Here is a 12,874-nt window from a genome sequence, read left to right on the forward strand (position 1 = left end):
ACTTTACTGTTATATAGCTATTACTTTAATCATATTAAGTTGCTATTTTAATATTATTGTTTGATGATTGCAATGTGTTTGGGCTCAAGTACCCAAATAAGGTTAATGTTTACCCATTCATTAGACAGTTCTGATGCACAATTAACAGTGAGATGCTTGATTAAATGTGGCATTCACCTGCTTACCTTTGCAAGATGTGAAATGATTTGGAAAGTCATGGTTATATAGATGTTTTCAATTTCTAAAGGTGTATCCCCATCTGGTGGAAATGTGATGGGCAGCAAGACTGCCGCGATGGCTCTGATGAACCTAACACCTGTCCTGTGCGCTACTGTCCAGTTGGACAATTCCAGTGTAATGATGGAAACTGCACTGCCTCGTACCTTTTATGTAATGGTTACAACAATTGTCCAGATGCTTCTGATGAAGACTCTGTACTCTGCTGTGAGTATTTGTCAATATATTACTCTGAATTTCATGAATTGTTTAGTGGTAACATTTATTCAATGAGATGTAAGGCATAGAGAAGCAGCAGATTACTTGTGCCCAATGCCAGCAGGTCAAGGTCTGCAGTAATAAGTGTATTGACAAGGGATACCACATTGAACCTCCATTATTGAACAGAAAATAGAGTATCATTTTGCTTGTCTGACCTTGTCTATCTGTATCTGCCTAATTTTGTTTGAAAGCCATACTTCATAGAAATAGCCTAAGTCTGCATATATTTCTGGTAAGAGACAAGTGTTGACCAAAAAGAGGAATAAAGCTTAGTGTGCTAAGACAGCTGTCAGTGAACTATATCGTTTTGGCATGAATTTGATTCCCACAGCCTACACCCACATACAGTCTGATATTTGCATGTCTTTTAACCAAGACAACGTTTCTTAACATGACGTTTTTTCTAGTGGTTTGTTCTGGTAAACAAAATAAAGCTCAAATACAATAACTATAATTAACACTGCTGCAGCAAGCACAGAATATACAGTGAGTAACACATTAGCCACACAGAGAACTATAAGCAATCAAAGGTGACACAAAGAGACTTTTTTGACATAAGATTATCTAAACAACCAACAAACAAACTCCAAAAATAAAAAACAACATAACCAGTAGATCCAAAAAAATTAATTAAAAGAAGCTTATCACTCCTCTAGTGCCTCGGACATAAATCCTTTGATAAAGTTAAAAAAAATATCCCCACAATGCATACTTTTATACCAGTCAACAGTAATTAACACAGCTGTACACAATTACTAAAACAATTTCCAGTTCAATTCCTTATTGAGACCTTTAGGGAACAATGTTACAAATTTTAATATAAAAACTGCTTCCTTATAAAGCAATCTACTTTTTAAAGACATAACTGGGGAAATTTTCATCCTCTCTAAAATACTACCTCTTAAACCACTATTATTACCATAATGGCATGTATCAAAATAAATCTTGTTTTTAATGTCTCTCAGATGTTCTTGAAACCTAATTCTAAAACTCCGTTTAATTTCACCCACATAAAACAAGTTGCATTCACATTTTAATACATAAACAACTCCTTCTGTATTGCAACTAAAAACATCACATGAATTGAACACCTTATTGTTTGTAAAAATGGAAAGCTGATACAGTAAATTTGCAAACTGAATAGTATCCAGATGGTCTCAGCCCAAAATTAGGAAGTTGTACACCTAATGGCTGTATAAGTGGTAAAAACTGAGCATGTGCAATCATATCTGTAACATTTCTGCCTCTCTTAAAAGAAACTGTAGGTCTTTGATGCAGAAGTTTATAGAGATTTTTATCTTGTAATAAAAAAATCCAGTAGTACATAATAGTATCCACCACCTTTTCAGCAAATAAATTCTACATCGTCACAAAAAACACTTTTTGAGCTAATTCATTCCCCACACACTTTATTTTTTTAAACAATCTATTATCATTTTTATCAGGTGCTAAAGGAACATAATGTTGATTTAAACAATTAATAGCTGCCTGAATAGATTAATACTGGTATTAATAGATTAATACTGGTAAATAAAATAAAGCTCAGATACAACAACTATAATTAACACTGCTACGGCAAACACAGAATATACAGTGAGTAACACATTAGCCACACAGAGAGCTATAAGCAATCAAAGGTGACACAAAGAGACTTTTTAGACATAAGATTATCTAAACACTGTTTTGTATGATGCCTTAACATTTAATGCAGTAGATATGAGTAAGTTAATGGTTGGCCCACTTATGGTATGCTTTCAAAAAAATGGCAGAACCCTAACCCAGTTTCCTAGCATAGAAGGACGGCATCCTAACTGGACCAAGATATCCCCACTTCATCTGTGGCTCAAGAGCTGGTGGTGCTGTGTGGGGATGTGACTGAGTGACTTAAGCCCACTTGCACATCCAGGTGGAGGGCTGTGGTTCTGTTTAGAACTGGGGTATGTCCCAATGACTTATGAGGCTACTGCATGGTGGCAGGGAGAGACACGAGCAGGCCAGCATCATGGCTGATGATGCTTGTGATGCTATCTTTGCACCAACTAATTAATATTTCCTAAAAATCCAAACCTTCTAGTTAACTGCATGATGCCCATATCCTTTGGCTGTCACTTATCCTATAGGGAGATGGCAGTCTACAGACCTGGATCTTGGTCAAATGGGGCCCTAGGAAGGGTAATGATCAGGGCCTTCCTACACACATGCACACACAGCAGCTCCCACCCCCACCCCCCACAGACATTGCTGTATACCACTACTTGGCTATTTCTCCCCATTTACCATAAACACTGTTCAAATCTGTCGGTGGGCATTCTACTTTCTTCTTTACTTCTACAATGATTACAGATATTTGTATTTAATTAAAACTTTTCTTTCAAATTTTATAGCACAAACAATAATAGACATTTGCTAAAAAACCAGTACAGTATCACAATGAAAACAGGCTTAGCATTAATAGTAAACATCTCTGCGCTTGAAACTCACAGTCATTCAAACAGCGTTGAAAACCACATTCAAAGAAAATGCATCTGGCCAGTGGCAGATAAAGTTTACCTTTGGGCTGTTTCCAAATCATAGGCCCCTTGCACACATTTTTAGGACCATGCAGACATGCATGCATTCTTTAAATCACCATCGTCATTGTATTAAATTATATTCCTTGCATAATATAGCACCACTTGTTAGAGTGTATTTTAAATTTGTGTTTTGAACATTTTTCTAGTAACTAATGAAACAAAACATATGACCCAATAATGACAAAACTGACCATTTCAGAGCATATCAACCGCAAAAGGCGACTCAATATCAGTCAATATGCACAACCTATACTGAAGTAAAAGTCATTGAATAATTCCACATTAAAGAGATCTGCAAGTAATAAAGAGGTTGCTGTAAGCAAAGAACTTTATATTTCCAAGTTTCATCTACAAATTCAATGCCTGCTGCCCTTTAAGAATAAATTACCTAGATTACATTAACAAAATGGTAAGCTGATAATATTGCAATAAGGAATGGATGGGGATCTGATAACAGGTTCATAGTACTAGGCATCTCATCCAAATCTGGACACATTTAGGACTGCAGCACCTTCAACCCTCATTAAAGTACAAGATAATATCAGCAATCCATCTACATGGTGTGGGTAGTAGAACCTATGGCCTTTTCCATCAAAAGCAAACATGCTACCTGTTGTGCTACTAACACTGCTTTCAGTTTTTATAGCAAAAACAGTGATGATCATTTGCTGAACAAAACAGTTGCAAATTGAAAACATACTTAGAATGAACAGCAATAAACTTTTCTTCCATTGATGTTCACAATTACTTGAAAATGCAGTGAAGCTCACAATTTTTTGAAAATGCACTGAAACTCAGTCCCTTGAAAAATGCACTTTGAGTGCCCTGGTAGTTAGTGTAGTGGATTCAGCTGTTGTCTCCCTGTAACTAAGGTACAGGGTTTGAGGCTGAGGAAATTTCACACACACACACACACACACACACACACACACACACACACACACACACACACACACACACACACAACAGTCATACCTTAGCTCTGATACGGCAGTGTGAGATTCATACCTGATAATATAATCCCCCAGTGTAACAAGAACAAATGTTTGTTATATTTAAGTTCCATGGATGCAGAAACGAAGAAGCAACAGCAGGTGGTGTGTCTGTCAAAGGTTGTTCATTCTCTTAAAGAAGGAGTGCCCATAAAGAAAAAATTTAATGTTTTTTTATTAAAAACTAAATGTTGAGGCAGTTCTCAAGCCAGTGCCCCCCCCCCCCCCAGCCAGTGAGCCCTAGGTCACCTAGTGCTGAATCCAGAGGGAAAATGACCACAAGGAGAGGGAGGGCCCCACCTGCTGGATTATGGGAGGATTCAGACAGACCCCTGCTTGAATAAAAAAGTAAGGTGGTGGTGGTGGGATGGGGGGGGGGGTCAGTAGTCTATGGTTTAACAGTCCAAAAAGTAATGCTTTTCCTGGAGAGTGAGAGACCAGCTGCAGGGTCATATTAGGATTTGGCCAGATACCACCCTTAAAATAACAGCTGTCTGTGGGAGGATTAAATTGACTAAGTATCAGAGAGGTAAGGCGATAAAAAAGGGACAACCATTTTTTAGTAAATTGCCAGGCTTCACAGCATTTAATTCATCTAAAAAATGTACAAGAAGTGCAGAAGGTGCCATCAATGAGTGTCACTGATTTATGTACTTGCTTTATGATTCTGTTTCATGTATTATTTTATGCTTCTGTTTTTTTTATGCTGTTTCATATATTATTGCAACACTTGATATTTTCTTTCCAGGCTACTGCTGAAAAGGGTTCAGTGCTCAGTCAAATTGTCCTGGTAAACACCTGCAAATATAAAATAAAATAAATAAATAAATAAACAAATAAATAAAGTAATATCCTGTGGCCAATTCTCATCAGTGTTATTCCTGCTGAGTTTAAATATTTAGGTGCTCTTACACTAATAACTAACAGGTTATGTGTATGTGTGTGCTTGTGAGACAGACAGCTGCTGCCAACAGCAGCCTTCTCCTTTAAAAACATTAGGCTTTAGTACTTTCTAGAGATTTACAAATACTGCTGCTGGCCTGGATCTGTGGACGCTCCACCTTTATTGGCTGAATAGGGTGCCTATTGGTGCTGCAAGTTCCTGCCTAAGTTCATGTAGGATGCAGCCTAGGATGTTATTGGGTTCCATTGAGGCTGTATTTTTTGTCTTTTAGAGGGCAGTGATGACTTGCTCCCAAGAGATAAGGGGGGGGGGGGGACAGGTGTTGGGGATGTCCTGATTTACTGATTGGGGGACAGAGGGTGAATTTTTGACTGAACCTGTCTGTCAGCATTTGTGTATGTGGTGCCCTTGACCACCAGTTCTGAGCAGATCTGAGTGCTTCCTTTGAGACTGCAGACGTGTGAAGAAGGCCTTATGATGTTTGCTTTGGAGGATTTCACTAGTGCTCTTATTTGATTGCTCAGGCTAAGGAGAGATTGCTTCCAGTTAGGCACTTGCTCCTTCTTGGTCCTGGGCAGCAATTTTTTCCTTTTATTACAGAGTTTAATTATTGCAGATGTCCACCAGACAGGTTTACTCTTCCTTGAGGAGGAGGAGTTTGTCCTGATTCCATGTAGCTATATAAATGATCGTATAGTACTTTGGTGAAGGTTTGGATATTTATGCCAGTTCCTATGGAGTGAGTGGGGGCAGTGAAGCTGTTTATAACTTCCCTCAAGAAGCTGTAATCAGCTTTGGAGAAGTTTTTAATGTTTGACCCCAAAAAGGGGGGGGGGGGTTGGGGGAGATGGTGACTTTGAAAGTGACAGCTTTATGGTTGGATCTTACCAGGGAGGATGACACTGTAGGGATGCTGCAGTGGTTACTCATATTGGTTAATACCAAGACCAAGATATTATTAACTCTTGTGGGGGTGTAGACCAGTTGGTTAAAAGCATTTGCATTGACAAAAGCAAGGAATCTCTGGGCATTTGTGTTCTGGCATGAGTAGTTCTTCCAATCTATGGTTGGATAGTTAAAGTCATCCAGGATCAGGGTAATGGGTTGAATCTTGATAGATTCAAAGAGGTCCAGATAGGTGGAGTGGGAATCTTGAGTCAAAGTTAGGGGCCTCTAGCTAGCTATGATTTGAATAGGGGTCTTGTCAACTGTCAACTGCACCTGGAGTGTCTCCTGTGTGTCATACTGTTTGACCAGCCTGGAGGTGTGTATGTCATTAATATATATTGAAACTCCACCTCCTTTTGCTTTGCTGCCTAAGGTTTGGGGGCTGAATGCATGATAGGATGAGTAACCCGGTATGGCTGGGGTGCTCTCTATAGCTTTAAACCAGATTTCTGTGACTGCACAAATGTCAGCATCTTCCAGGGTTAAGAATGCTTGCAATGAGTGCAGTTTTGTGTTTAAACGTCTAGCATTTAGCAGTATGACCTTTAATTTGTGTTTTGATGAAATTTTTATTTTGGTAGTTTTGACCTCATGGCATTGCCTAAAAGAGGCACTATGCGGGAGGCAAGAGCCTTTGCCAGAAGCCTGAAGCCCAAGGGAGACAGATGCAGGCCATCTCTGGCAAACCACTATTGTCTGTCGATCATGTCTTCCCAGACTGTCAGGCACTGGATCCCCTTGGAATGACAGCAAAAACTAAGCCATTTGTTAAAATCAATAATTTTCTCTTTGTATTGAGGCATCATTCTGGGTGACAGTAGAATGCTGCTTAAGGCTAGGAACATACATGCCTGGGGCACCTATTCAGTGAGCTTGAACATGTTTGTTCATATAGTCCAGGGAGATATGCCTCAAGTGATTCATGCTAACATGGACTAAGACAGAGTCATAACAGTACCTGTTGCTGACAGACTTGAGTGCATGTGTGATATGGTGGATTCCGGCACCTGACTAACAACTAACTGTGACTTTCTCCTTATCCAACCTGTTGAGGGGCACATCTGTGTGTTTCACAGTGGAGTCTCCTATAACTAATATGTTGGGTTTATGGTTAGGCCTCAGTGGCTGTGAGACAAAGGTGTGTGGTCTATGTGTGGTGTGGGGTGTGGTGGGATGTAGAGTTCACATGCATTTTTGCCTCTGAGGTCTCTTTTGTTTGGGTATATTTTTGTTGAGGACCTCCACATATGTGGGTGTGTGTTGTGTAGGTGGTATTTGAGGTGTGGTGCTTGTGTTGACAACCTTCTCAGTACCAGATATACTGGCTTGTGGGGGAGAGAGCATAGACTCTAGTTTCTTAATGTAATTACATCTCTCACAAATTGTGTTCTTAGGTGGTAGTAGTAGAGGGTTGTCCGTATACATGAGGTAGTTGCTACACTGTTTCAGAATGCCATATCAACATACTATAGTCAATACCCAGAACTGTATTTAGTAGTGACTACCTATGTCCAGGAGGGTTGTGGGCTTTATCCCTGGTAAGAATTAATGGTGCCCATCCACTCATTTAGGTTCCTTTTGAACAGTGTCTTAGAGGTGCTCTACTTCAGATGAATTAGCAGCCTATTCCAAAGATGCAGCAGTCAATGGGAGACAAATCTGTCCTTCCAGCACATCCTATTCAAGACACAGGCCATATTTAGGTCCATGGAACAGGTAGCCCTAGTCCCATTTGATTTACAAATGTGCAGCAAATTCATTAGGTTTGAGTCGGAGATTGCTCTGTAAAACAGGCATAAGTCTCACCTAAGAAGTCTATACAACACAGAGTATAGTGACAAGGACTTTAGTTGGTCTGTGTAAGGCATGTACTGGAGTCCCTTGAACTTCTTAGTTAGAAACCTCTGAGGTCTTTCCAGCTGCTGCAGGTGTTTTCTACGGTACATACCAAAAGGGGCTTTATACTCAATTAGATGCAGTGCAAATGGATATTTTACAGTAACCAGCGAAACATAATGTTGTGTGGAACTCAGAGAAAACCTGCCTTCTTACCATCTTACTCCCCACTCCCCATTCTTCTGTGTCTTACATTTGTAGATGTGTGAGGTATTAATGTTTATATACCTTTACAGTAGCTCGTGCTAATTGTATTCATGTTGTGTCACTAACTGTAATTTTAGCAAATGGAAACAAATCAAAAAACATCTGCTAAAACTACCTTTGGTGACCATTGCAACAACATTTTTTTGCAGGGGGACAAGCCCTTCTGTGTCCCCATTGTGGAGAGACACCCCATTTCCCCCAGACTTATATACACCAACTTGAATGTCAAACAACAGTGGAGAAAATGCCAAACTCCACTGTCAGCAAAAGTAGTTCCAGCAAACAGTATTCACTCTTTTAGCATTCACCAAAACTAAATTTGTCAAAGTAACATGGTCCTGTGCTAATGGTGGTAAGGTTTTATGTAATGTACACTACCATTTGAGTCAGCCTTCAGTAAAGCTTTATGGTGTTAACATGAGTCTTTGCCTGTTTACTCGATTATCTTTCACAGCTGTATGTTTGTGTGTCATCTGTAGCATTCTGTGTCCTGTATGCATCAAAAATAACATGAACTCCACAAAACTCCATGCTGTGACTGAAATGTGTCCTTTTATTCTGTGGTTCTATACATTCAGCCTAGTTTCCAACAAATGCTGTTTATATTTAATATACATAACCCTTACCCTCAGCATTCTGCAAATGATTTTATCCTCTACCCTTGAAAATGTCGCAGCGTACTTACTCCCATAATTCTTAGAGATACACTGCAGAGTTGTGTCTATTTATTTCACCTTCATTCTTTGTGCCTTTGTTAAGTCTCCCCATGATAATATTCATTGACGTTATCATATTCTACTTGCCTTGGCAGTCCTCTCAGCACTAGGTAGAATTTAAGGCTGCCACCACCTAAGGGGTATTTGTCAACCTATAAACTGTCCTATGGTTTAATAATTCTTGCTACACTGCTTGCATGAAGGTATGTTACAGGGGTAAGTGATGGTGTCTGAGTTGTAAATGGCTTCCCGAATTTCATAAAATAAAGTCAGAATACATGGTGCAAAGTAAATCAAATCCAAGGGGATTCAAAGTATGTCAGATAAATTTCCTGAGTTTATGTTTTTCCAGTCATATAAAATGATGATGTTTCAGAAATAGATAACTTCTGCCTTTTTATAGTACTCCCCTTTCTTCAGACTACAGAAACACAATATCTATGACACTATACTTGTTATAAGCAGCAACTTTTGAATTGCACCACTTGCTAATTAAAGTTATTTTAAAGTTAATGTTTTGATTTTGGTGTTTGTTTTAAAAAAATTAAACAAACCAAGAAACAAACAAAAAAAAAATCTACCTTTCCATCATTTTGCTGTGTACTCGATTTGGCATTATCATTTTGTTAGATGTGAACAACAGTCCTTGTGACACAGATATTTATATCGCAGAAAGAGTAAGCACATTTGGACTACTAATAGAAGTGTTTTCTTTTCATCTGACCGTCCTGACAGTGCTGAATTTTTAAGTATTGACAGCTCTATCTTGTTCAATGTTATAGATTAAAGTCATACAGTAAATTGAAGTCCATCAAAGCAGTCAGGACATTGTCCAAAATTATCAAATGAAACATTACATTTCAAGCTTGTGTTTGTATTTGTGACTGCATCCTGCTTATTGGCATAGCAGACGATATTGCATGAACCTGTGAAGCTTCTGTTTTATGAGTCGGCAAAAAAAATTCCCTTGTCATGTTGTGAAATATCTTTATCAAAAACATGCTAATCTTGTTCTATGCGGATCTGTGAATCAATGACTGATTGAAGGTGAAAATCATAGTCTCTGCAAGTCTGTGAATTATCTTTACTGATTGCAGTTCAAACTTTAATGCTCTGCTTTTCTATTTTCACACAATGGACGTGCTTTATTATTTTAACTCGATCATAAGATATTCTGCCAAAAATATTAACTTTTATGGTACACATTCGTACAGTAAATTGCATCCCTTGTTGTTTTAACACAGCAGAGTTCATTCTGACCAAAAGGTTTTACACTGTGACCTGAAAAATTAAATAATGAACATTTATACTGTAACAGTGAATCTTTTAAACCAGTCCCCTAAATGCATTCTCAATTATAATATTCTGCTCCAGTTTCGTTGTTAAATGATAACTTTTCAGCCTAGTTACTTTAACAATGGTAACACTGTTGAGCTTCTGGACTTAATAATGAAATAGTGCACTCAATGTCTATATACAGTTCAAATGCAGTCACAAGTCTTCACCATCAACAATATTGGTTAGACAGTTATTTAAGTGGGGGGCTGCACAGTCATTAGTTTTCTTTACATGCAAATATTTTTTCAGCCATTTTTCCTCTCTCTAGGCTTCCTAGACTAGCCTGAAAAAATGGTTAAGTGACCCACAGTTCCTGCATTTTCTATGAACTGCTAGGCATGTCTTTTTTTCATGCTCACAGAAACAAGTTGAACAAAAGAGAGACTGCTGAGCTAAATGCTTTTCATTTCTAGATGCACCACCATGCCCACCTACACAGAAGGTGGATTCCTTTTGATGCCCTACTGTATGAGACTTTTTCACAATGAACTTTGCCTTCATAACAGTTATTCTGCCTAGTGTATCAGAAGATTTTATCTTCCTTCTATTATTACACTTATCCAGATCTGCTGCAAAATCTTTTATATTTATGCTGGTTGGCATTGTCACTGTGCACAGCTTTACAGTTTGTTCAAAGTTAACTCAGTCTGATGGCAGTTTACTTCTTACTTTGTCATTTTCAGTGCCACAGACAATTCTGTCAGCAATGAACAATGTAGATCACCAGACTCACACTGGCTCTGTTATTTAAGGTAGTCAAATATGCATAAATGTACTCTTAAAACCCTTGATTTATAGTGAAAAACAATTAAGTAAAACATGGCAAATTCTTCTTTAACACTCTCTATTTGTGTCTGATGATACACAAATCAGTCTCCTGATCTGTGGTAGGATTAAATGTTATAAATACCTTTAAATGGTTGCCTCAAGCTGGGAGAAATAAAGCTGCAACTTGCATTTACTTGCTTTTTCTCTGTATCACAAATAATATTTTAAAGACTCAATTTCTCCAACCATTGCTTGTAGTTATCTGCCAAATTGACTAGGACTGTTTTTGAGCCACTTGGAGAATAGAGACATTACACTAGGTATAGATGGCCTTCTCAGTAAATATCAGTGCTCAGAATTGTTTGCCTGGCAATCTGCTCATTGCCTCCTCTTTCAGAATAGGACTAAATACCCATAAAAATAAAACATCACTGATTTGTTATTCCATTTAATTCTAAATGTATTTGTTCAACATGGAAGTTGCTCCTGCTGCCATATTTTGGATGGTATCACAGGGCCGTTGACTGTACTAAACTGCATTTTATTTCCCTTTTTTGTTGGCCTGTCTTTCAATCAGTGAATCGTATTGTAGTGAAACACTTAATTGAATCCTTGTTACACTGTTTCCACCTAATTCCTTGATAAGTATGCCTATTATATCATTGCAAATTGACAGCTATCACTGTATTGACTACTCAGTTTGTTGGAAGTGCTATCTGTTGAAAAGCATTGCATTGCATTGCTAGAATTTGTATTGCTAATCTAATGAACTGTATTACATTGTCTAATCAGTTTATTTGAACTGCTAACCTTTGAAAAGCATTGCATTTAAAATTTTATACTGCTGATCCATTGAACTGAACATTTTTATGTTGTACTGCTGCATTTTGAAGTAAATTGCATTTTTGTACTGCTGCTCCAAAGTCTCTCATACACACACCAGTTAACACTGCTGTTCCTAGACCACACTACACACTCCCACTCATCACTACCTGCTCCGGACTCCAACCTACAGTCACTCCATTCCAGCCTTCCCCACCTTTTCAGAGGCTCTCCTTTCTTTCTTACACCACTGTCACAATCAGCACTTAGTAGCTCCCACTGCAGTATTGCCCTTACTCCCATACAGCACCCACTATTCCATTTCACTTACACCCTTACTTATCATACCTCCCCCTTATTCAGTATACCTCCCTTTCAGCCCTTCACTCTTACTTGGTCTTTCCATTTCTTAACCCCTCACTTCTCTCTCCTTTTTTATAGGTTAGTACAGACTTCTCACTTAAGCCCACAGGCCTACCCTGCTTGGAAACTACCTGCCCCCAAGACCCATTGAAGTCTGCCTCTCTCCATTTTTTTGGATGTGATTTGAAAGTATGTCCTGTTAGATTTAAATGTTAAATTACCTTACTAGCATTGTTTATTCCCCTTGGTCGCTGTTTCCTGTTCATTTCCAGGCTGCCCCTATTCCTCCATCTACCTGCTACTTTATTTCCCCTCTGTCATCTGCAGATATTCTTACTCTTAAGACCCCTATCTTCTATACTCCCTTCTCTGGCCATTTTTCTCTCTAGCCTGCCCTCATGCACTACTCTATCCTGCTGACCTTTGATAGCGTCCTTATTCAATCCTGATATCTCCTTCCCCACTGACCTTCTCTGTTTTTTCCCCTGTGCCTGTTTCTCTATTCCTTCCAGCCTCTCATGTCTCTTTGGAGACCAAACTGATCAACATCACTGATTGTCTTTCTCAGGGATTTCTGAGGTCATTGCTGGTGTAGCCCTGCTCCATTCACCCTCGCTACGCCCGGGCTCAATTCACTTCCCTACCCCACCCACCCCCACTTCAATTACTTTTATCCTATCCACTCCCTCCCCTTCCTGTGCACATCAACCACTCATACTCCACTTCCTGCCTGCTATCAATCCCTCCCCTTCCTGTCCACATTAACCACTCATACACCACTTCCTGACTGCTATCAGTCCCTCACCTCCTGTCCACATCAACTACTCATACACCACTTCCTGCCTACTA

At 38.9% G+C, this 12,874-nt stretch overlaps 1 protein-coding gene across 1 annotated transcript in view; it reads left to right on the plus strand.

The window, feature by feature from the left end:
* LOC122788060 (low-density lipoprotein receptor-related protein 2-like) overlaps positions 1-12,874 on the plus strand; it is a 1,238,079-nt gene that overhangs the window by 829,059 nt on the left and 396,146 nt on the right. Inside the window, exon 56 of the mRNA XM_044054982.1 lies at positions 248-444. Coding sequence (XP_043910917.1) covers positions 248-444 — 197 coding nt within the window. The remainder of the gene's footprint in view (positions 1-247; positions 445-12,874) is intronic.

This window comes from Protopterus annectens, chromosome 13.part0 (assembly GCF_019279795.1).
Source record: "Protopterus annectens isolate FY-2018-M chromosome 13.part0, PAN1.0, whole genome shotgun sequence".
In the NCBI taxonomy this organism is placed as follows: Eukaryota; Metazoa; Chordata; order Ceratodontiformes; family Protopteridae; genus Protopterus; species Protopterus annectens.